At 38.3% G+C, this 26,146-nt stretch overlaps 1 protein-coding gene across 1 annotated transcript in view; it reads right to left on the bottom strand.

Moving 5' to 3' along the window:
• Positions 1–26,146, bottom strand: part of KLHL13 (kelch like family member 13) — a 110,765-nt gene that overhangs the window by 11,734 nt on the left and 72,885 nt on the right. The window contains exons 4-5 of the mRNA XM_054580331.1: positions 23,928–24,060; positions 23,171–23,367 (exon numbers count right to left, since the gene is read on the bottom strand). Of these exons, the coding sequence (XP_054436306.1) occupies positions 23,171–23,367; positions 23,928–24,060 (330 nt within the window). The remainder of the gene's footprint in view (positions 1–23,170; positions 23,368–23,927; positions 24,061–26,146) is intronic.

Below are 26,146 nucleotides of genomic sequence, written 5' to 3'. Positions count from 1 at the left end.
CAGTTGGAAATTTTGAAAAAAATACAGTTCTATTATGGTTCATCTCAATCCTCTTCTCAGTCATGATTCTTAGAAGTAATTTAGCTAGCAGATCCACTAACAGAAAAGCTCTAATACCTAATTCTTATATCTCTATTTCTTGTAAATGGGCTTCATTCATTACCATTCCCTCATTCATTACTATTCATTTTGATTCCTTCAAAAGTTATTGCTTGTAGTAAAAATAATTCAATAGGACAATACTTACTACAGAGATGTTATGTTCCATTTTATTTATTTGGATATATAAGCAAGGGAATCACTTTCATGAGGGTTGGAATGTGTGTGTGCACAACAAATTGCTCATGGAGTTTAGTTAGTTTCTGGTATCTATTATATGCCACGTAGTTTTCCTTAGCCACTGTCTTACTCTCAGCATTACTCTAGCTCTGCCTGGAGTCAAAGTAAGCTCAGAAAAATGTCCTCAGTGTAGAGCAAAATATGCCAAAAATAGAAATCAGGAAAAGGAAAGAAGTTATTGAAAGACCCCTCTTCTGTAGGAGCTTTCTAATACTCTAATATTGATTGGTCAAAAGTGAAAAGAGAAAAGTCATATCAGCAAATATTATGCAAGGAACAACCCAAAACACAAGCCTACTATACAAGTGTCTGGGTATACATACAAACAGAGACAGGTCACAGATGAAGTACTCAAATGTGTGTTTTTTGTTTTGTTTTTTTTTTTAAATTTAGTCAGGGTTTGTGTTCACAAAGATCACATAAACCTCATTAATGAAACTGTATGGATAACAGACTGACAGACAGTTAAGAGAAAATTGGGTACTGCTTCTATCATCCTATTATTTCAAAGCCGAAATGAGACAGACGTCATTACTCCTCTGCATAAAATAACAGCCTAATTAAGATATAATACCACACGAAGTTCTTTTTTTCCTGATACTTTAAAAATTTTATTTGACTACCAGTTTCTCTCCATAACATCACATCATAAAATTAAATGACTGCAAGTGAAACATAGGTGTCAAAAGCATATGGATCAGGCTAGGTATTAAATAATAAGGAGTGCTAATTCTTTGAAAAAAGACTTTCACATTTGTTACCCGCAGTTAGGTAATAGTTAGCCAACTGAACACGAACTGGGTGGGGGGCATTTTTTATAGCAATATAGAAAAGTTTTTAATTTAAATAGATAATAATAACAAAACAAGGTACATATATAATACTAACTTATACCAACTCCTACACTAAGATCATTTATATGGACTTCCAGTCAAGATGGATGTGTAGGTAAACATGCTCCGCCTCCTCACACAACTGCAGCAAAAATTACAACTAGACTACAAAACAAATATCACCCAGAATCATCAGAAAATCAAACTGTATGGAAGTCTGACAACCAAGGAATTAAAAAGTCATATTAATCCAGACAGGGAGGAGGGGCAGAGACAGGGAGACATGCAGAGAGCCACAGAGGAGTGCAGAGAAATGGAGTGGTGCAGAGACACAGAGACACGGAGACACAGAATGGGCAGTCCTACATCCACATGAGGTGAATAAAAATCGGGAGGGATACCTCAGGAGCGAGGGATCCCAGCCCCACACCAGACCACCCAACCCAGGGTTCGAGAACCAGGAAGGTAAGTCCCCATAATTTCTGACTGTAAAAACAAGAAGGGGCCAGGGCAGTGGAAGGAACTGCAGGATTCATAGGAGAATCCCCTTAAAGGCCCCACAATGGACTTAGGACTTACACAGACCAACCCTCTCCGGAATTCAGCACCAGGACAACACCTGGAAGGGAATCAGTGGCATACAGGGAGAAATTGAAGTAACTGGCCACAGAGTGAGTGCTGGGAGAGAGTTTGCTCCTGGGCAAAACTTGAGAGGCCAGGCAATGGCATTGTCCACACTCCAAGCCCTCCCCGACACAGAGCTGCAGAGTGGTGACACAGGCTGCCCCACCCTGGTGATTACCTAAGGCTCCACTCCTAACAAAGTACAGGTGTTGTGTTTCTACAAAAGGACATGCTACTAAGACAGGGAGTCAAAGCAGCTCTTCCTGATACACAGAAACAAACACAGGGAGGCCGCCAAACTGAGGAGACAAAGAAATATGGTCCAAATGAAACAAGAGAACAAGACTCCAGAAAAAAGAACTAAACAAAATGGAAATAAGCAATCTACCACATGCCGAGTTCAAAACACTAGTTATCAGGATGCTCAAGGAACTCATTGGGTATTTAAACAGCATAAAAAAGACCCAGGCAAAAATGATGATTACATTAAGTAAAAGAAAAATCTACAGGGAACCAACAGTGGAAGGGATGAAGTCAAGAATCAAATCAGAAGGAAGAGAAGATGGCGGAGGAGTGAATGGGAGACACGCTGACCTCCCAAGACCAAACTGTAATTGCGACTAAATAGTGGAGTAATCACCTGGAAAACAATGGAACGATAGTGGGAGAGGAGCCTTGGAGCCGCGGACAGACAGTGGATTTCACTCTCACATATCCCAACCGGTGAGAAGTGCGGTGGAGGCTCAAGAGGGTGGGCTGGGTGCCTACGGGCACTGGCACCACAGGGACAATGAAACGGCCAGTCAGCTTCCCCCGAGAAGAACGGGGTCTGAATCATAAACAGGAACCCCTAAACTACAGCAGCTAAAGCCAAGAAAATACAGACAAAACACAACCTCGAAAAGCTTAGGGGCGCTCTCTGCCAGAGACAGGTGGCTGTGGATACAAAGAGACATTTAAAGGGCCAATGCAAAAATTGCAATGGCAGCCACCCTCCTTGATCTCTGGGTAGAGGCGGCAGCAGGGTGGGCTGGAGCCTGGGAAAAGACTGGTGAGGAAAACTTTGTGAAAAGAACTGACACAGCGGCTGGTGGAGCCCCGGTGATAACGCACCTCACACTCTGCAGCTACCATCTCGCTCAGGCATAAGGGAATCAATTAACCTGCCTTTAGTGCGCTCCGAACACAGCTTGTGCATGTGAGCTGGGGGACTAAGTGGAGACTGGCTGGGAGAGCCTTGAGGAGAGACTGGAGACGGAGGCATTGGGGAAAGAAGGGGAAGAGGCACCGGAGAGTCCCAACTCCCTCCCCGTTCTGTAGTCTCCATTGTGGGCTGGAAAGGCGCATCCCCAAAGAGGCAGAAGAGGGACACTCAGGAACCAGACTGCCTGCAATTGAAACACAGGCCGCACAGGGGGTGGATCCTTGGCCGAAGGGGTCACAGAACTGCCCAGAGGCCCCTGAGGAGAAACTAGAAACGGAGGCATTGGGGAAAGAACAGGAGGAGGAACTGGGGAGGCCCAACTCCTTCTCCTTGCCTTAGTCTCCACTGCGCGGGAAGAGGCCACACCCCCAAAGAACCAAAAGCCAAAAAGCACACGTAGACACCGCAAAAACACCCATTGCAGGTGCAGGCGCGTACACCTGCGCCAAGTGACTGGCGAGGGCTGGCGAGCGTGTGTGTGACCCTCGCGGGCTGGTGAACGTTTGCACCAGACGGCAAGGCCTCCCACAGACTGGCACCCATACCACCTGTGAGAGAGTTCAGAGAGCACCAAGGGCAGGTGTAAATTAACCCGCCCACCCGTGACTGCAGAGTGGCCCACAAAATCAGTAGTTCCCCGGCCAAAGGGGTCACAGAGCTGCCCAGAGTCCCTGGAGGAGAGATAGGAGACAGGATTAACCGGAGAGTCCTGGAGCTGACTTTCTCCCATTGCTGGAGTCCCTATTTGGAGAGGGCAAGCAACGCACCCAAAGAGCCAAAAGCAGGGAAAACACACAATAGAAGACCCTAAACTGACCAGTGCCACGGAGCTCGCCGGCCAGGGGGGCCAGATGAGTACGCGAGGTCGTGAATAAGCCCCCTGGTCTGTGGCAAGCACATGCAAGCCCAGACAGGTGGGAGATACGGCCAGGCGGAAGCGTGCCGAAGGCGCCAACATCAGAGTGCACAGCGATCCCAAAAAATAGCCCAGCCCTGACCGAAGGGGTCACAGCGATCTCCAAAGCAGGAATCAGACACAGACAGTAGACTTGTGGAAGGCTCAAACAAACAACCAAAGGTCATATAGGGTCAAAAACTGACATCATCAGAGTTAGGCCCAGAAAGAAAAGTAAAAGACAAAAATACTTAACAGACTCTCACAAAAATGGGAAGAAAAAGAAGTTCCCCCCAAATGAGGGAAAAAGAGGACTCCCCACAGAGAGAGCTAAATGAAATAGAGGCAAGGGAGCTATCAGATATTGAATTTAAAACAATGGTTCTAAGGAAGCTAAATGAGCTGAGCCAGCTCAAAGAGAACTATGAGAAACTGCAGAGAAACTATCAGGATCTTACAGCAAACTATAACAGCTTAGAAAAGGACGTGGAAACTATCAAGAAGACACAAGAGGATATGAAGAATACCATTTCTGAATTGAAGAACACAGTAGAAGGAATCCAAAGCAGGCTGGATGAAGCCGAGGATCGAGTCAGTAAGATGGAGGATAAGGTAGAAAAAAGCTCCCAGAAAGAACAAGAAATGGAAAAAGATTCAAAAAGAATGAAGAGGCATTTAGGGAAATGCAGGACAAGCTGAAATGCAATAATATTCGTATAATAGGGATACCAGAAGGAGAACAAGAGGAGCAAGGGATAGAGAACCTTCTCGAAAAATTAATGATGGAAAATTTCCCTAATTTGAGGAGAGAAAGGCTCTCATGGACCCAGGAGGAACGGAGGACCCCACTCAAGAGGGACTCAAAGAGGTCCACCCCAAGACACATCATCATTAAAATGGCTACTGTCAAAGACAAAGAGAGAATCCTCAAAGGAGCAAGGGAAAAGGAGAATGTAACATACAAGGGGACCCCGATAGGCCTAGGAGCTGACTTCTCAACAGAAACACTACAGGCCAGAACGGAATGGAAACGAATATTCCAAGCTATGAAAAGCAAGGGCCTACAGCCAAGGATGCTCTACCCAGCTAGGCTCTCCATTAAAATAGAAGGGGAAATACGGAGTTTCCCAGACAAGAGAAGGCTAAAAGAATACATCTCTACCAAATCAGCACTCCAAGATATGCTAAGGGGACTGGTTTAAGCAGATGAAGGAAAAGAATGAGAGAGAGAGGAACACAAGTAAAAAGAGAAAAGATGAGTAAGTTCCTATCAATAATATCTCTCACTGTGAATGGACTAAATGCCCCAATCAAAAGACACAAGGTAGCTGAATGGATAAGAAAATATGACCGACACATATGCTGCCTACAAGAGACCTACCTCAGAGCAAGAGACTTACACAGATTAAAAGTAAAGGGATGGAAAAAATATTCCAAGCAAATGGGCATGAGAAAAAGGCAGCGGTTGACATACTTTGTTTTGAAAGTAGATTTCAAAACAAAGGCCATAAGAAGAGACCCAGACAGGCACTTTATAATATTTAAAGGAAGAACCTATCAAGAAGACATCAACATCGTAAACTTATATGCTCCCAATATAGGAGCCCCCAAGTTTATAAGGAAATTCTTGGATGACTTCAAAAAAGACATAGACAGCAACACACTAATAGTAGGGGGTTTCGACACCCCACTGTCAAAAATGGACAGATCTTCCAAACAAAACATTAATAAACATATTGTGGCGCTGAATGACACACTGAATCAAAGAGACTTAACTGACATATATAGAACCTTACATCCCAAAGAAGAAAAATACACATTCTTTTCAAATGCTGATGGCAATTTTTCATAGATAGACCACATGATAGGACACAGAGCAAGCCTCAGCAAATTCAGGAATATTGAAATAATACCAAACTTTTTCTCGGACCATGAGGGATTGAAACTGGAAATCAACCTCAAAGAGAAACTTCAAAAACTGGCAAACTCATGGAGACTGAACAGTAGAGTATTAAACAATGAATGGGTCAATAATGTGATAAGAGAAGAAATCAAAAAATTTCTGGAAAGAAATGAAAATGAACAGAAAACAGTCCAAAACCTATGGGACACAGCAAAGGCGGTCCTGAGAGGGAAGTTCATAGCAATACAGGCTTACCTAAAAAAGACAGAAACATTTCAAATAAAAGACCTAACACTACAACTTCAAGAACTGGAGAAACAACAACAAATAAATCCCAGAGCAAGTAGAAGGAAGGAAATAGTCAAGATTAGAGCAGAACTGAATGACATAGAGACAAAAAGAACAATTCAGAGGATCAACCAATCCAGAAGGTGGTTCTTTGAAAAGATAAATGAAATTGACAAGCCTTTAAGCAGACTCATCAAGAAAAAAGTGAGAGGACCCAAAATAATAATATCAGAAATGAAAGAGGTGAAATAATAACTGATACCATAGAAATACAAAGGATGTCAGAAACTACTATGAACAATTATATGCCAAGAAATTTGAAAATCTTGATGAAATGGACAAATTTTTAGAAAAGTATAATTTCCAACACTGAAGGAGGAAGAAACAGAAAGCTTGAACAGACCGATAACAGCTGGGGAAATTGAAGCAGTCATCAAGAAACTCGCAGCACACAAAAGCCCAGGACCGGACGATTTCATAGGAGAATTTTACAAAACATTTAAGGAAGAGCTAACCCCTGTCCTTCTCTTACTATTCCAAAAAGTCCAAGAGGAGGGAAGACTCCCAGACACTTTTTATGAGGCCAGCATCACCCTGATCCCAAAACCAGATAAAGACCCTACAAAGAAAGAAAACTACAGGCCACTTTCGCTGATGAACATAGATGCTAAAATCCTCCACAGAATACTGGCAAACCGCATCCAGCAATACATTAAAAAGCTTATCCATCACGATCAAGTGGGATTCATCCCAGGGATGCAGGGATGGTTCAATATACGCAAATTAGTAAACGTGATATATCACATAAATAAAAGAAAAGACAAAAATCACATGATCATCTCGATAGATGCAGAAAAAGCATTCAATAAGGTACAGCACCCATTTATGATCAAAACACTCAGCAAAATGGGAATAAATGGGGCATTCCTCAATGTAATAAAGGCCATATATGAAAAACCTACAGTCAATATCATACTCAACGGGAAAAACTGAAAGCTTTCCCACTAAGATCAGGAACACGACAAGGATGTCTGCTCTCACCACTTCTTTTCAACATCGTATTGGAAGTCCTAGCCACAGGGGTCAGACAAGAGAAAGAGATAAAAGGCATCCAAATAGGAAAGGAGGAAGCAAAGCTATCATTGTTTGCAGATGACATGATAGTTTACATAGAGAACCCTGTAGACTCTACCAAAAAACTCCTCAACCTAATAAGTGAATTTGGCAAAACAGCAGGAAACAAAGTCAACATTCAGAAATCAAAGGCATTTTTGTACACCAGCAATGCAACAGAAGAAATCAGAGAAAAAAAAACATTCGATATAGCACGGAGAAAAATAAAGTACCTAGCCATAATTTTAACCAAAGACGTAAAACACCTGTATGCAGAAAACTATACAACATTGAAGAAAGAAATGAAGGAAGACACAAAGAAAGGGAAGCATATACCATGCTCATGCGTTGGAAGAATTAATATCATCAACATGTCCATACTACCCAAAGCAATTTATAGATTCAATGCAATCCTTATTAAGATACCAAAGATATATTTCACAGAAATGGAACAGACACTTCAAAAATTTATATGGAACCATAAACAACCATGAATAGCCTCAGCAATTTTGAGAAAGAAAAACAAAGTAGGAGGGATTACAATACCGGACATCAAACTCTACTACAAAGCCACTATACTTAAAACAATCTGGTACTGGCACAAGAACAGACCCATAGACCAGTGGAACAGAATAGAAAGCCCAGAAATAAGCCCAGGTCTCTATGGGCAACTAATATTTGACATAGGGGGCAGAAGCATAAAATGGAGCAATAATAACCTCTTCAACAAATGGTGTTGGGAGAGCGGGACGGCTACATGCAAAAAATTGCAATTGGATCATCAGCTGACACCATACACAAAAAGAAACTCAAGATGGATCAAAGACTTAAATAGAAGTCGCAACACCATCAAAGTCCTAGAGGAGAACATTGGCTGGAAACTCTCAGATATCCCACGCGGCAATTTTTTCACTGATATGTCTCCTAAAGCAAGGGACATAAAGGAAAGAATAAACAAGCAGGACCTCATCAAAATAAGAAGCTTCTGCATGGCAAAAGAAAACATCAGCAAAATGAAAAGGGAGCCAACCGTATGGGAAAATATATTCGCTAATGATACATCAGATAGAGGTTTGATCTCCAAGATATATAAAGAACTCACACGACTCCACTCCAAGAAGACAAATGATGCATTCAAAAAATGGGCCTAGGACCTGGACAGACGCTTTTTCCAAGGAGGAGATACAGAGGGCCCAGAGGCCTTTGAAAGGATGCTCAGCATCACTAGCCATCAGAGAAATGCAGATCAAAACCACCATAAGATACCACCTCTCACCGGTTAGAATGGCCATCATAACCAGATCTCGAAACAACAGATGCTGGCGAGGCTGTGGAGAAAAGGGAACACTAGTACACTATTAGTGGGACTGCAGACTGGTGCAGTCATTGTGGAAAGCATTGTGGAATTTCCTCAAAAAGCTCAAAATGGAACTGCCTTTTGATCCAGTGATTCCCCTGCTGGGAGTATACCCTACGAACACCAAAATACCAATACAAAAGAACCTATGCACCCCAATGTTCATAGCAGTACAATTTACAATAGCCAAGTGTTGGAAGCAACCTAAATGCCCATCAGTAGATGATTGGATCAAAAAGTAATGGTACATACACTCAATGGAATACTACACAGCAGAAAGAAAAAAAGAACTACTAAACTTCGCGACAGCATGGATGGAACTGGAGAGCATTATGCCAAGTGAAATAAGCCAGGGGTTGAAAGACAAATACCATATGATCTCACCTATAAGTGGAACCTAACCAACAATACAATGATGCAAGAAAAATAAGACCAGCAACACTGAAAGAAAAAGAAATCAACAGAGATAAGAGGGAAGGAGGAAAGGGGAGGCGGGGAAAAGGAAGAGAAGGGGAAAGTCAAGGAACATATAGCAAGGACTCATGGACAAAACCAAAGGGGAAGAGCTGAGGGAGGGACGGAGGGAGGGGGCAATGGAAAGTGGTGGGGAGTAGGCAGAGACAAATATATTTGAAAAAATAAATTAAAATAAAAATAATAAAATAGAATCAAATCAACAATTTGGAACATAAGGAAGAAAAAAACACTCAATCAGAACAATAAGAAGAAAAAAGAATTAAAAAAAAAATAAGGATATTGTAAGCAGCCCCTGGGACAACTTCAAGAACTCCAACATTTGAATCATTAGAGTGCCAGAAGGTGAAGAGGAAGTGCAAGAAATTGGAAACTTATTTTTTAAAAATAATGAAACGAAGACTCCCTGGTTTGGTGGAGGAAAGACCAGGAAATACCTACAAGTCCAGGAAACACAGAGAGTCCCAACCAAGATGCACCTACAGAGGCCCACAAGACACATCATAACTAAAATGCCAAAGGCTAAAGATAAAAAGAGAGAATCGTAAAAGCAGCAAGAGAAAAGCAGATAGTTTATCTACAAAGGAGTTCCCATAAGACTGTTAGCTGATTTCCCAAAAGAAACTTTGCAGGCAAGAAGGTACTGACAAGAAGTATTCAAAGTGATGAAAAGCAAGGACCTACAACCTGACTTACTCTATCCAGCAAAGCTATCATTTAGAATGGAAGGGCAGATAAAGTGCTTCCCAGAACATGTAAAACTAAAGGAGTTCATTGTCACCAAGCCATTATTATATGAAATGTTAAAGGGAATTATTTAAGAAAGAGATCAAAACTATGAACATTAAAATGGCAATAAATTCACAACTATCAACAATTGAATCTAAAAAATAAACTAAGAAAGCAAGCAGAACAGAAACAGAATCATAGATATGGAGATCATTTGGACGGATATAAGTTGGGAGGGGGAAGGAGGAGAATGGAGGAAAAGGTTCAGGGATTAAAAAGTACAAATTGGTAGGTACAAAACAGATAGGGGGATGAAAGAACAGTATAGGAAATGGAGTAGACAAAGAATTTATATGCATGACCCATGGAAATGAACTACAGGGGAGATTGCTGCAGAGAATGGGGGTACTGGGCAGAGGGGACAAAGGAAGAAAACTGGGACAACTGTAATAGCATAATCAGTAAAATATATTTTAAAAATAAGACCTTTTATAAATAGTGATTAATTAAATTCATATAATAACTCACAAAATAGATACTATACTATTCCCATTTTAGAGATGAGGCACAGAGCAGGTAATTAGTCCAAGTTCACATAGCTTTTAAAATAATGTAGAATTAGAACCCATGCAGTCTGGATCAAGAATCTCATTGTTTACACTAACCAATACTTACTAATTTTGATTTTATATTGCTTTTCCCTTCAAAGAATTAATGAGAATGTATTTTTTAATATATAATTTAAATATAATTTTCTTTATGTCAGGGACTTGTCAAATTTTTCTTAGACACTCAAAATAGAACCAAAAATGATAGGTGAGACTCACATTCTATAAGTATAATTTGGTATCACAAACTCCACTACATTGTACACTGCCACCTCTGTTCAAGAGATAGAGCCACTTAAAGTTAATAAAATATGTCTCTGTATTATCATATATCTTCTTGTTAAATATCAAATTATCAATTTTATAAACCCAATTGTAGGTAAATAATAGCTGAAGGTCAAATTATGATGTTAGCAAAAAAAAAAGAAAGCACAAGATTTTGATACAGATATTTCAGGAAAACAAACTATATATTACTGTAGTTTCTACTTCTCAACTATGTGTATGATTACATGTTTGAGCACTAGACACTGTGAAAATACAATGCTTCTTCACATCTATGGTTAATACATACAAACAAGACACAGATATATTGCTAAAAAATTTGAACTCTTATAGGCAGCTGAGTTGCTTTACAGAAATTGCCAAAATGTTTTAATTGCTTGTTATATTTAATAGCTATGTATTAAAAAACCTAAAACATAATTGTAACGCAAAAAAAAAACTAGAAAAAACACATTAACCTTTTATGGAACTTTTGAAATATACTTAGTTCAACACTATTCAATACCTTAGATTTGCAATGTGGTTAATAAAGTGTACATTTTAATCAAATTTTAGGAGTGACAGGTTGGTGTCCTGTATAATTTTAAATTGTGTAAATGAATTTATCTGGAAATATAAGCAAAGGAATCACATTCATGAAGGTTGGAATAAGTGTGTGTACCTCAGGTAGAACAGATTCTTTTTTTTAAAGTTTTTTTAAGATTTCATTAATTTTAGAGAGGGGAAGGGAGGGAGAAAGAGAGGGAGAGAAACATCAGTATGCGGTTACATTTTGTGAACCCCCTGCTGGGGACCTGGCCTGCAACCCAGGCTTGTGCTCTACACTGGGAATCGAACCAGTGACCCTTTGGTTTGGAGGGCGGCGCTCAGTCCACTGAGCCACACCAGCTAGGGAGACTTGTTTGGAGTAATGGATCCACTTTCTGAGGCAAGTATGAAATACCCCTTGCTCATAACAAGGATTATCATCACTTTAATACACCTTTACTAGAATGGGTAAGAAAAAGTTGATTGCAACACAAAAATAATTCCCAACTGTGCAGATTGCCATCTTATTGATATTATTGCAAATATAAACCACAAAAAATGGGTATTTTCTATAGACAAAATAATACCATCAGCTGTTAGTCACAAAATTTAAAGCATATAAAATAAGTCAAGATGAAAAGTTAGAAACCAAGCTGTGTAATTTAGAAATGGTATCAATATATTTAGTTCCTTTCCCTTTTCCCTCTTCAACTTTATGCCATAAGAAAACGATTACTAAAATGATAAGATACAGAAACCTATTTTTTCTTTAAGGGCATCTGGAAAATATCAGTACACTCACATACAGACACACAAAACTGGAAGACCTTGACAGACCACCTAGTCAATATAGGTAGCTGACTACTCTTGTCTTGAAAATCACCAGAGAATGGAATTTCCTATCCTCCCAATTTGTCATCTTCTTGACAGATGAACTAAGCAGTTTCTATAGCTCATGTACAATATCTACCACACTGTGGGCATATAACAGAGGTTAAATATTATGATTATAAGCAATATAAAAATTAAAGGTATGATAGATATAACTAAAAATAGAATACTGTTGAATTAACATAGTAAATTAGAAGAACCTTATAAATTTTAAAAAGAGACTTGGATAAGAAAAATATATAATTGTAAATTAGTTTTTATGAAGTGCATATAATCGAAGATAAAAAATTAATTGTAGTCTCAGAGAAAGGCAAATACCATATGATTTCACTTATATGCAGAATCTAATGAACAAAACAAAGCAACAAAGAAAATATAAAAAGAGACAAGCATACATGGAACAGACTGACAGCTGTCAGAGTTGGGGGAGACTGAAGGGAAGCACATGAAGGGATTAGGCAAAAAACATACATGCATAACTCATGGACACAGGTAACAGCATGATGATGGCCAGAGGGAAGCGGGGGGTGGGCAGGGAATGATGAAGGTGGGTAAAGGTTGGAAAGGGAGGCATTTGTAATACTGTCAACAATAAAAATAAAGTTATAAAAGATTATAGAAACAAAGTCTAAAATAATAGTTAATATAAGCAGATAAAAATGATAGAATAATGGTAAACAATTTTTGGAAAAATACAGGATTACTCAATGATGATGGTTCATTTCAATCCACTTCTTAGTCATGATTCTTAAAAATGCTTCAGCTAGCACATTCCCAAACATTTAGCCTAGACTGACTTAAAATAATGGACATATGCAGTGACATAAACATATAATTCATGTATACATTAGAATAAATTTTCAAAGTATAAAATATAAAGTTAAAAGCTTATTTTAAAAGTTCATAAGTAGAAATAATGCTAATTTCATCTTAATATATAAACTGGCCAAAATTCCAAAGAGTTATAATAGAAGTTAATTCAAATAATTGTATCAGTGTTCTAAATGATAGAGAAGCAAAAAGGAACAACATTTCTCAACCTCTTAGGAGAATCAATAAAATTGATTTTAAAATAATCAAGTGCACATTTAAGCTTCCTTGATATAAGTTATTCTATTGTAATCAAACAATCTTCATGGTCATCGTAAAGGCAGTCCTAAGCATCATAATTTTCAAAGTGGCATTTTCATTAACATACTGGTACTCACTGCTGCTATATTAAATTTAAATACCTTACCCTAAATTAAAATTCAAATCACATCTGATGCACCCAAACATTGTCATTAACATAACTTGATATTTTAATGACAGATTTCATCAGAAATCTGTGATGTTAATTTTTTGAAGATCAGTATCTTATACAAATAAATTGCCATTTAGGAAAAAAATACAAAGCAAAAGTAAACAAGTATACGTTTTTGTCCTCTCAAAGCAAGTGCAATGACTAAAAAATTAGTTGGACAATTTGGGGGGAAACCTCAGACATTCAATGCACCAAATTCTCCTTGGCACTGTCTAATTTATTAAAATGACAATCTGACATCAAGTACCTCCAATACAGAGAGACAGAAAGCATATCCACAGAAAACAATTGGGAAGAAATCAAACAAGCTACTTTGAGGGGCAGGGGATATTTTCTCCTGGGTCTCCTTCCATAGGTAAGGACATCGCAGGAAATAGAAAAGGGACCTTTTGATAAGAAGAGCAAAGGGATGATTAAAAAACAAAAAATTTCCTCTCAGTCTGTCTCTCTTCAGATTCTAAATGCCATTTGAGGTAGATACTGATAGTGTCTACAACTTGGAGAATCCAATTCTCTTACTCCTTTGTACTTTAAATGTCCTTCCTTTACTGGATACATTAGACATTATAATGGTCTTTGGGGTGGGGAGATGAATTATTTTGAGATGAATTGTTTGAGATGAATTGGGGTGGCCAAGACTGTTCTTCCCATGCAGAGTCCCACATGGCAGATGGGCAAGAATAGGGTGGTGAAAGTTATAGGCAGAAATGATATTTAACAATCAGCACAGCACAGTCTAGTTACCAACTAATCATAATAGATGCTCGGCCCTGAACAAGCAGTATCTGGGGACTACTTGCTAAATATCAGCCTTGACAGTATGGAAATGATGCTTGGTTTTGTTTGTGGAGGGAAAGTTTGATTCATTGTAAAATTATCTATGTAATGTTTTCTCTAATTTGCATTGAACCTTCCCAAAGCAAAAAAAAAAAAAAAAGAAAGAAAGAAAGAAAGAAAAAAGAAAAAAGAAATCTGAAAAGACATGTTTGTTAATTGTTATTGATCAATCCAATTTAGATTAAATAAGAAAGGTGAAGTACATGTACTATACAGGAAATTCTTACATCAAGAAGAACATTCCCAAAGCTTGCTGATGATATCATCACCAAACTGCAGAAGAAACTGTCTTTTCTAAAATCTTCTGATCCCCTTAATTTTTCCCTCAGAGAACCACTTTCCTCTGCTTTTTGTCTCTCCCACATTATATACCATCTTTGTTTTCCCCCATCTCTAAATCTTCATTACCCCAGTCACCTCAATAATATTTCTCTGCATTTCATTGTGAGCTCCCCAACCCAATAATAAATCATTGGTAGAACCATTGAAATCCTTCTATCAAGGAAAAAATAAACACAACTTTTAAAAATGACTTTAGAGAAAGAGTATCTCCAAGTCAAAAACACAATGGCATCTTATTGTCTGATTAAATATGTTTTTATGTAAAAATAAAATAGTTTATTGTTCACGTTCATTCAGCATTGTTTATTCAGTATAATTGTATATTTAAACTCTAATATTTCCAATTCAATTACAAATGTCTTATTTCAGCAACCTTAACAACAATAGCAACATTAAATTGGGTTTTGTGAGCTAGGTTGTAATTTTTCATAACAATTATTCTGTGGGAGAATGCTAGATGTTACAAATCCTAACTTGTAAACAAATATAATAAATTAAAAAATATTATTTACAACCAGTTTATAAATCAGGGAATGGCTGTATGGTATTTAGTGTGCTATAGCTATGCAATGTCATATGGACAAAACAAATGTGATCTTAATAGGTATATAGCTCAACAAAGGTTATTTTCCATTATTTCCATGAAATATGCAAGTAAATATTTTTAGTTTTACAGAAAATTTTACATACTCTGCCTTATAATATTCACTGCCATCCTTCTGTATTCATTTCAAAGTCTTCTCTTCTATAATTACCAAGAACATAATGAAAACAAAAGGGCAAGATCCTATAAAGTATAATAATAATTACCACCCTAAGAGAAAAGTATTACTGCAAAAGGTGTCAAAGTTAGGAGAAAAGTGGTTCTTGTTCTATTGAGCCTGATGACCTGTTATAGAAAACTAATGTCTCTATCTCACCAAAGGCAAGTGTGGCTTTATTATTGTATTTAAAATCCCATTCGACAGGCTGAAAAGATGGTGGAGGAGTGAATGGGAGTCACGCTGACCTCCTCCTCCCAAGACCAAACTGGAATTGTGATTAAATAGTGGAGTAATCACCTGGAAAACAATGGAACTATAGTGGGACAGGAGCCTTGGAGCCACAGACAGATAGTGGATTCGACTCTCACACATCCCAACGGGTGAAAAGTGCAGTGGAGGCTCGAGAGGGTGGGCTGGGTGCCCACAGGTACTAGCACCAGAGGGACATTGAAACGGCCAGTTAGCTCCCCCCAAGAAGAACGGGGTCTGAATCATAAACAGGGACCTCTAAACTACAGCAGCTAAAACCAGGAAAATACAGACAAAACGCAACCCAGAAAAGCTTAGGGGCGCTCTCTGCCAGAGACAGGTGGCTGGGGATGCAAAGAGACATTTAAAGGGCCAACGCAAAAATTGCAGTGGCAGCCACCCTACTTGATCTCTGGGTAGAGGCGGCAGCAGGGTGGGCTGGTGCCTGGGAAAAGATGGGTGAGGAAAACTTTGTGAATAGAACTGAGATGGGGGCTGGTGGAACCCCGGTGATAACGCACCTCCCACTCTGCAGCTACCATCTCACTCAGGCATAAGGGAATCAATTAACGTGCCTTTTGTGCGCTCCACACAGCCTGTTTGAGTGTGAGCTGGGGGACTAAGTGCAGACTGGCTGGGAGGCCTTGAGAAGAGACTGGAGACGGAGGCATTGAGGAAAGAAAGGGAGGAGGAACTGGGGAGTCCCGACTCCCTCCCCGTTCCGTAGTCTCCATTCTGGGCAGGCAAGCGCACCCCCAAAGAGGCAGACCGGGGTGTGCACGAACCAGACTGCCCGCGATTGAAACGCAGTCCGCACAGGTGGTGGATCCTTGGCCGAAGGGGTCACAGAACTGCCCAGAGACCCCTAATAAGAGACTGGAAACTGAGGTGTTAGGGAAAGAACGGGAGGAGGAACGGGAGAGTCCCGACTCCTTCTCCCTTCCCTAGTCTCCACTGTGTGGGAAAAGGACACACCCCCAAAGAGCCAAAAGCCAAAAAGTACACAATAAAGAGCCCAAAACCACCCAGTGCAGGCGCAAACACTTGCGCTGAGGGCCGGCGAGGGTTGGTGAGCGTGAGTGTGGACCTGAGCGGGCTGGTGAGGGCTCGCATGGGCTGGCAAGGCCTCCCACAGGCTGGCACTGATGGGGCCTGCGAGGGAGTGGGCAGATAGGCAAAGGCAGGTGTAAACCGACCCGCGTGGGCAGCGAGTGCAGAGGAGTCCGCAGAAATAGTGGATCCCGGGAGAAGAGGTCACAGAGCTGCCCAGAGTCCCTGGAAGAGAGACTGGAGACAGGTTTAACCGGAGAGTCCTGGAGCTGACTTCCTCCCATTTCTGTAGTCTCCATTTGGAAAGGGCAGGCAATGCATCCAAGGAGACAAAAGCGGGGAAAGCACACAATAGAGGACCCTAAACAGACCAGTGCTGGGGTGCCCGCTGGCCTGGGGGACCAGACGAGTACATGAGGTTACGAAGAAAGCCCCTGGGCTGGGGAAAGCACACGCAAGCCCAGGTGGGTGGGGGATCCTGCCAGGCCTGGGAGCACGATCAGGGATCCAGCTTGAGAGTGCAGAGCGATCCACAGAAATAGTGGATCCCTGGCCGAAGGTGTCACAGAGCTGCCCAAAGCAGGAGTTAGACGCAGACAGTAGACTCCTTGAAGGCTCAAACAAACCACCGAAGGTCATATAGGGTCAACAACTGACATCATCAGAGGCAGGCCCAAAAAGAAAAGTAAAGAAAAAACAAACAAACAAACAAACAAATAAATAAATAAAAAGACCCGCCTACTACCATAGAAGTTTAATCCACAAAGTCAGGAAATCTAGATGGCCCAATTGAAGCAGAAGCAAAAATAAATAAATAAATAAATAAATAAATAAATAAATAAATAACTTAACAGATCCTCACAACAATGGGAAGACAAAGAAGTTCCCCCCAAATGAGTGGAAAAGGGGACTCACCACAGAGATAGCTAAATGAAATAGAGGCAAGGGAACTGTCAGATATTGAATTCAAAACAATGGTTCTAAGGAAGCTCAATGAACTCAGCCAGCTCAAAGACAACTATTAGAAACTGCAGAGAAACTATCAGGATCTTACAGCAAACTATAGCAACCTGGAAAAGGACATAGAAACTATGAAGAAGACACAAGAGGATATGAAGAATACCATTTTGAATTGAAGAACACAGTAGAAGGAATCAAAAGCAGGCTGAACAGCAGTCAGACAAGAAAAAGAAATAAAAGGCATCCAAATAGGAAAGGAGGAAGTAAAGCTATCATTGTTTGCAGATGACATGATAGTTTACATAGAAAACCCTGTAGACTCTACCAAAAAATTCCTCAACCTAATAAGTGAATTTGGCAATACCGCAAGCTACAAAGTCAATATTTAGAAATCAAAGGCATTTTTGTACACCAGCAATGCAATAGAAGAAGAAGAAATCAGAAAAAAAATACCATTCTATATAGCAAGGAGAAAAATAAAGTACCTAGCCATAAATTTAACCAAAGAGGTAAAAGACCTGTATGCAGAAAACTATACAATATTGAAGAAAGAAATTAAGGAAGACACAAATAAAGGGAAGCATACACCGTGCTCATGGATTGGAAGAATTAAGATCATCAAAATGTCCATACTACCCAAAGCAATTTATAGATTCAACACCATCCCTATTAAGATACCAATGACACATTTCACAGAAATGGAACAGACAGTTCAAAAATTTATATGGAACCATAAATGACCATGAATAGCCTTATCAATTTTGAGAAAGAAAAACAAAGTAGGAGGGATCACAATACCGGACATCAAACTCTACTACAAAGCCACTATACTCAAAAAAATCTGGTATTAGCACAAGAACAGACCCATAGACCAGTGGAACGGAATAGAAAGCCCAGAAATAAGCCCAGGTCTATATGGGCATCTAATATTTGACAAAGGGGGCAGAAGCATAAAATGGAGCAATAATAGCCTCTTCAACAAATGGTGTTGGGAGAGCTGGATGGCTACATGCAAAAAAATTGCAATTGGATCATCAGCTGACACCATACACAAAAATAAACTCAAGATGGAAAAAAAAAAGAACTACTAAACTTCGCGACAGCATGGATGGAACTGGAGAGCATTATGCTAAGCGAAATAAGCCAAGGGGCGAAAGACAAATACCGTATGATCTCACCTATAAGTGGAACCTAACCAGCAATACAAAAATGCAAGGAAAATAAGACCAGCACACTGAAAGGAAAAGAAACCAACAGAGACAAGAGGGAAGGAGGGAGGGGGGCAGGGGAAAAGGAAGGGAAGGGGAAAGTCAAGGAATATAATGAAAGGACTCATGGACAAAACCAAAGGGGAAGAGTTCAGGGAGGGAGGGGGCGAGGGAAAGTGGTGGGCGGTAGCAGAGACAAATATATTTTTAAAAATAAATTTAAAAAAATAAAAAATAAAATAAAATCACATTCAAAGCTAAAGTATAATGCTTTGTATGTTATTTGCTGAGCATATTTATATTTAATATATCAGTGCTCATCATCACCCACATGAATGATTAAGAATGGGATAGAACAGAATTGTATTAGAGCTAATTTTTTTACTAAGAGCTCAAATCCAAGTATTGTTTCATTGATGTGAACTATAATCACACTGCATCATTAAAAGTATGATCCTCTTTTCTCTAAATATTTGGTTTAAGCATGTAATCCTTAAAACATGAAATTGAAAAAAAAGCACAAAATTGTTATGTTTAAAATTATGCATAATAGCTTGCAGGAGAACTAAAAACAAAGCTACTTTTCAAAAATATATCATCTTGAAACTTTCAGTTCTTATAAGTAGAAAAGGTACCCAGGGCTACTGTTTTTTTCTGGTTCATTTGAATTCCAAGAAGCAAAGGGGAAACAGAATGAGGCTAAGTGGCACTATTTACAGTAGCCAAGTACTGGAAAGTGTCTAAGTGCCCATCAGTAAATGGGTGGATCAAAAAACTGTGGTACATTTATACAATGGAATACTATGCAGCAGAAAGAAAGAAGGAGCTCCTACCCTTCGCAATAGCATGGATGGAACTGGAGAGCATTATGTTAAGTAAAATAAGCCAGCAGGTGAAAGACAAATACCACAATATCTCACCTATGACAGGAATCTGGTGAACAAAATAAACTAATGAGTAAAATAGAACCAAAGGCATGGAAACATGGAGCAGACTGAAAATGACCAGAGGGGAGATGATAATGTTGGATAGAAGGGGAAGGAAATAGTCAAAGGACATGTATGAATGACCCACGGACATGAACAACAGGGTGGGAATTGACTGTGGGGTGTCGGATGGGTGGAGGAAGGCAAAGGGGGAAAAATTGGGACAACTTTAATAGAATAACAATAAAAATATAAATAAATCTTACATGTATAAAATTCAAAAATAAATGAATAAGAAATGGAATCCATAAAAGAGGGATAAAGAAAAATTGGATTTTTTTCTGCCTACCCCCCACCACTTTCCCTTGCCCCTTCCCTCCCTTCCTCCCTCCCTAAACTCTTCCCCTTTGGTTTTGTCCATGAGTCCTTGCTATATGTTCCTTGACTTTCCCCTTCCCTTCTGTTTCCCCCGCCCCCCTCCCTCCTTCCCTCTTGTCTCTGTTGGTTTCTTTTCCTTTCAGTGTTGCTGGTCTTATTTTCCTTGCATCTTTGTATTGTTGGTTAGGTTCCACTTATAGGTGAGATCATATGGTATTTGTCTTTCACCCCCTGGCTTATTTCGCTTAGCATAATGCTCTCTAGTTCCATCTTACATGACCCTTAAACTAATAACCTACCAACTTTTCTTAAAAAAAAAGATCATGGATTCTGAGTGGGAAGATTTCCACAGTAAAATCAAACAAATGTAGCCTAGGATGAAAGATATGAAAATAGAATGGTTCTCAGAAAAGAAGTGTTTCCTCAAAGCTCATAGTCAATAAAGTTCTACAACTGTTAAAGATAGTAAACTATACCACAAGTAAGCTTTGTCAGGAGGGACAAGCTTCTTCTTCATTACATTTCTTATGGGTTTTAGTATGTCTGCAGAGGACACTAGCTAGGAATAAGACAATATTAACTGCTGATTTAAAAAATATTTCCAAATGGGTAAAAGATACAAGTATAATAAATATTTCACATAGGTTAAGGAATCAACATTTTAATTACAGGAAATCTGTCAATATTGGAAAATTACTGTGATATCATCTTTAAATAAACTTGTTCTAATTAGAGTTATATAGAACCGAATTGTTTTCTAATACTGTTATTTTAACAATTGTATACTTTTACAGCTTTTGATATATTGTACTATATCCATTTTGGTATTTTTTTCTTTCAGGAAAAGAAACTGATCACAACAAATATCTAAAATTATAAAGACTATAGGTCAAAATGTTCCTTGTTAATGTCTAGTTCCAAAAAATCATGACACTGCCTAGTTTGGCTCAGGATGACCATATGTTGCCAGGATCACTATAAAGTAATGTTAAGAGTCTATAAATGTAAGCATTAAGTGTTATTATTTGATTAATTATTAGATTGATAAATTTTTTAAAACATCGATATCATTCATTTTTCTTGAAATGAGGTTGTTATATGACATCAATGGCACAAAACTAAACAAAAGTAGCTTATAGCTCTTGAGGGGAATGGCCTTTTATGATTAAATTAAAATTTAATTTAGCCCTGGCTGGTGTGGCTCAGTGGATTGAGCACCAGCCTGCCAACCAAAGGGTCACTGGTTCTATTCCCAGTCATGGCACATGCACGACTTGCAGGACACATCCCCAGTTGGGGGCGTGCGAGAGGCAACCACACATTGACATTTCTCTCACTCTCTCCCTCCCGTCCCCTCTGTCTAAAAATTAATAAGTAATCTTTTAAAAATTTAACTTAGAGCCGTGACTGATGTAAATCAGTGAGTTGGGCATCATTCCACAAACCAAAAGGTCACCAGTTCCATTCCCAGTCAGGGCACATGCCTGGGTTGCGGGCCAGGCCCCTGGTTGAAGGTGTGGGATAGAGGCATCCAAGGTATGTTTCTCTCACTCATCCATGTTTCTCTCCCTGTTTCTACCTCACTTCCCCCTCTCTCTAAGAATGAATAAATAAAATCTTTTTAAAGAATAAAAAGTAATTTAGTAACGATATTCAATAATGATGACAAGCAGCATCTTTGGAAATAAACGAACTGCACTTGGGCTACTTTTTCAATGGAGAAGACAATACAAGGCAATACTATAACACCATGCTGCCATAAAAACTGTTAAAAATAGCAGTTAATTTAAAAGATTAAAAGTAATTGTGAGACAGCAGTCTGAGTATTTTAGAATGACTATAAGCAAACAAAACACACTTTCAACAGCCCAGTTAAATTAACTGTTGGCTGACTTTACGTGATAAGGAACAGCTTTTTAATAAAATCATTAAGGACACATTCTCTCAAAAGTTAAAGAGTTTTGAAGATAAGGCTCCATGTTTAGTAAAATGTAATTTTAAAAGCCTAGCAGCAATCATTTACCAATATTAAAATTCGTATGAGTTAAAAGCAATTATAGAAAAATGTATGCTTCATCTATGTACTAAATTATAAAACATACTGATATTTACCATTGTTATAATTTTTGATCACAAAAGCAAGCTCTAGAAGGTATGGTAATCTTGGCAATGTTTATTTGCAACTGGACTATTTCATTTTCCAGAAGAAAACTTAAAGGGTCTCAACTAAAATAAGGAAGTCTTCAAGACCCGGATGACTGCTAAGTACTTTATTGGCTGGTAGTTGTATGTGCTCTCTCTTATCTATTAAAGAAGGCTAGAAACAATTTAGTGCATGATGTTATTCAATGAACTCAAAACTTATATTCTTATTTTTTTATTTTTCATTTTTATATCCTTACCTAAGAACATTTTTTTCATTGCTTTTTAGAAAGAGAGGAGCAGGAGAGAGAGAGAAACATTGATGTGAGAAAAACATCAATTGGCTGTCTCCAGTTGTACCCCAAGTAGGGATCATATGTGCCCAGACCATGGATGTACCCTGATTGGGAATAGAACCCACAATGCTTCTGTTAGGAGATGACACTGAAACCAACTGAGCCACACCTCCAAGGGCCAAAACATATTCTTAAACGTTTACATGTAGGTGTTCATTCTTTTTAAGACCTAGCTCTCATATTTAAGAAAAAAGATTGCTTGGGCATATCTGAAAAGATTTCTAGAAGCTCAAATTATGTTTCCACAGAATTCCACTTAATATCTGCTTGTATAAAATCACTAAGGTGAATAAAACAAAATTAAAATATGTAACATTATCAAAAAGGTTAAAGTATATAGCATTATCAAACATTATTGTCTGGTGTGATTTGATTACATGGAAGGCTTTTCTTAAATTATTATGTTTTGTAAATACACCTGTATTGTTCTCTTTCCAAATTGTTTCCAGACCACACACTACATGACACCTCTCTCTAATGGCCTAAATTTCACATGTCTACACAAAAGATTCATGAGTCTACTCTAAACAGGAGACATCAGGGTCTACTGCAGAAAAAGAATTGAAAATTTGAAGATGTCTTACCCCGGATATGAGAAATACTTTGCAGAAGTCCAAAACAGGCAGAATCTGTAGAAAACTGGCAGCTTCCAGTGTGTCTTGAAGGTTGTCCATGTTAAGAGAAAGCTTTGCAGTATAAATGAAATCAATAATTTTCCTTAAACCGACTTTGCTCACACCATGAAGCTTAATGCACATTAAATCTTGTTCTTTCATTCCACCTTAAATAAAAAGACATTCAATTAAATGAAGGTGGATAATTTAATTAAGGTCAAACTTCTGCTGCTAATTAGATACTATAAAATGAAGGAAAAGTTTTATTCTGTGTAAGCATTCATGTCAGAGTCAGGCTTCTGTATATTTTATAATTAAAAGAGAGTACTTAAAAATAAGTATCTCTATGCTAATGAAGGTCTATATGATACAAGTGCTTCCAAACTATTCTCCTGTAACTTCATATCTCTTGATGAATTAAAGATTGTTGTAGTGGGACCCAGAGTCTCTGATGCTCATTCACATATATACCCATATATATATATATCTGGAAAAGAAAAGCTGTGAAATAAAGGAGAGCAGAAGTATGAAAAATGTATATCAATTTCCCAAGTTAAAAGGGCACCACCCACAACCACACTTACTGGGTGTGTATTCCTTTTGAAACAGTTTCTTCTTGTGAAGACACAGAACAAAGGAACTGAATGAACTTTAGAAATAAAAACATTTAAACACACATTTTTCACATTGTTTTAATGTGGATACAGAGTTTTATAAAGCAACCCACCTGTGAACATGGCCTTAAAGTAATCACTAGCAGAGGCCATCATGACTCTATGCACGGGGAAAGCATCATCAGTGTCACCTGGCATCAGGGTCACATCACAAAGCAAGCCCTCAAGTCGAAGCTGGTCAAAGCCCTACAACAAGAACATGAGTTGCCCCACTAATCAAGGTAAAATAGATATATAAATCTCCATTGCTAAAAGTCTGTTTACATAATAATGTGTGTGCAACCTGTTTGGAAAATAAAGACAACAGGCTAACTACTCAGAAGAAGAAAAACCTGAACAGCTTACTTGATATTCAACAATGTTTATTCAATTCACTTTAAGAAAAAGATAAAATTAAGACTAATTTAAATTAAGAACAAATAAGCAAAGAGGCATATACATTCACTTTTTAACACAACCATTGGCTTTTACCTTGTTTTGAAAAACAATTACCATATACACTTTCATTTTCCCGTGTGCAGAATTAGGGTGTTACACTAACATTCTTTCCATAATAATATATTTATTAATAGTCCTTTTGCATAACTTTACTGAGACACCTTGTTCTTGTTTTGTTTTGGGTTTTTTTTTTCCTTTTGAGAAAATAAGGTACAGAATATCTGTGTTGGTTGCAAGAACAGGAGTTACTTTCTACCAAATAGTAGTCCATCTCTTTGAGAATTAGGGATTGTGTCTTAGGTATCCTTGTACTTTGTACACTGATGCTGCTTGACCAATTATCTTTCAAGTTACAAATTTGGGAGTGAATTATCTTTGGAAAAAAGGAGACCAGGGAGCCCCAACATGAGACCTAAGTGTCCCCAAATGTCTAAAGTCTACTGGAGAATTAGCAGGCTAGCAATCACAGAACAAAGGAACAACTGTTCCTTTGGTATACTCTGGGGATAATGAAATATGTAAAGTTCATAATAGGCTGGTATATTACACAAAAAAAGATAATAGACAATTTAATAATGAGGCACAAAATGAAGATTTTGGCAATATTGAGTCTGCAGTTTCAAAAATGGAAATGTATTGTTATAAAAATTAGGAAGCTACTCACACAAATTAGTTTCTAATAATATAATACATAATATAATACAACAAGAAGTAATAGCAAGGATTACTCTATCCCATTCATATTTTAATGACCTCAACTAGAACTTTTATTTAAAGTTGTTTCATGGAATTATGAAACAAAAGGCATGACATACTGAAAAATGCAGTTTTAGAAATATTGATTCTACACATATGTATATAATATAAATTTCAGTCTAAACATTTTCTCATAATAATTTTTAAACTGCTTTTTAAAGAGAATGCTTGGATCTATAGAACTCGAACTTCAAAGAGATAATGTGATCCAGCCACTTTCTCTCTGGAGGGAGAGAGATTTTTATTTCAAAAATATTTATACAATATAAGTATACTTTAGAACAGGATTATGAATCATATTTTTCTTTCTCCAACAGTGACTGACATATGCTTTTGTTCACAAATATCAAACCTTTGAGAAATGTCCCTTTCCTTTATAAACACAAACATTATATATCCCACCCTTGCTGTTCTCCATCTTCTATTGCTAAATCGTCTCCTGTCCTTGTTATTTATAAAAAGAGATGTAAAAAGAGATGTTAATTTAGGGGAATATTCTCATGCAGAAGGCGAAAGAGTGTTTTTTTCTTCAAATTCATATATGGAGTCTAAATTGCAGAAAGTGTGAGAGGGATTGCCTTTCAAATGTAGATGAGCATTGGGGAGAACTGAATGCAACCACTGAGGGTAGAGATGAGATGGTCAAGCAACTGAGAAGGAGGCAGTCGTTTCTGTAAACAAATTTTATACAGTAAGTCTTCACATAACATCATTGATAGGTTCTGTAACTTAAAGTGAAAGAACATATAACAAAACCAGTTTTACTGCAGGTTAATTGATGTAAACAAGGAATAAGTTCCTATGGCATCTCATCAATGTTACAACAAAACAAAGTTGAATAAAACAACATTATTCCAGAACCTGTTGTACTCTAATCTTGTGGAGAATGCACACATGAAACGAGAAGGGAACTCATTCTTCTTCACAATTCTCATCTTCCCTCTATATAGTAGTCTCTCATTAAGGACAGTTTTGCTTTCCATGGTTTCAGTTACCCACAGTCAAGCACAGTCTGAAAATATTAAGTGGAAAATTCCAGAAATAAACAATCCATAAGTTTTAAATTGCATTATGCTCT

This window comes from Pteronotus mesoamericanus, unplaced genomic scaffold (genome assembly GCF_021234165.1).
Source record: "Pteronotus mesoamericanus isolate MK-2021 breed Mesoamerican mustached bat unplaced genomic scaffold, CSHL_Meso_final contig_57, whole genome shotgun sequence".
NCBI classification, from domain to species: Eukaryota; Metazoa; Chordata; class Mammalia; order Chiroptera; family Mormoopidae; genus Pteronotus; species Pteronotus mesoamericanus.
This window is presented reverse-complemented; position numbering and strand designations above follow the sequence as displayed.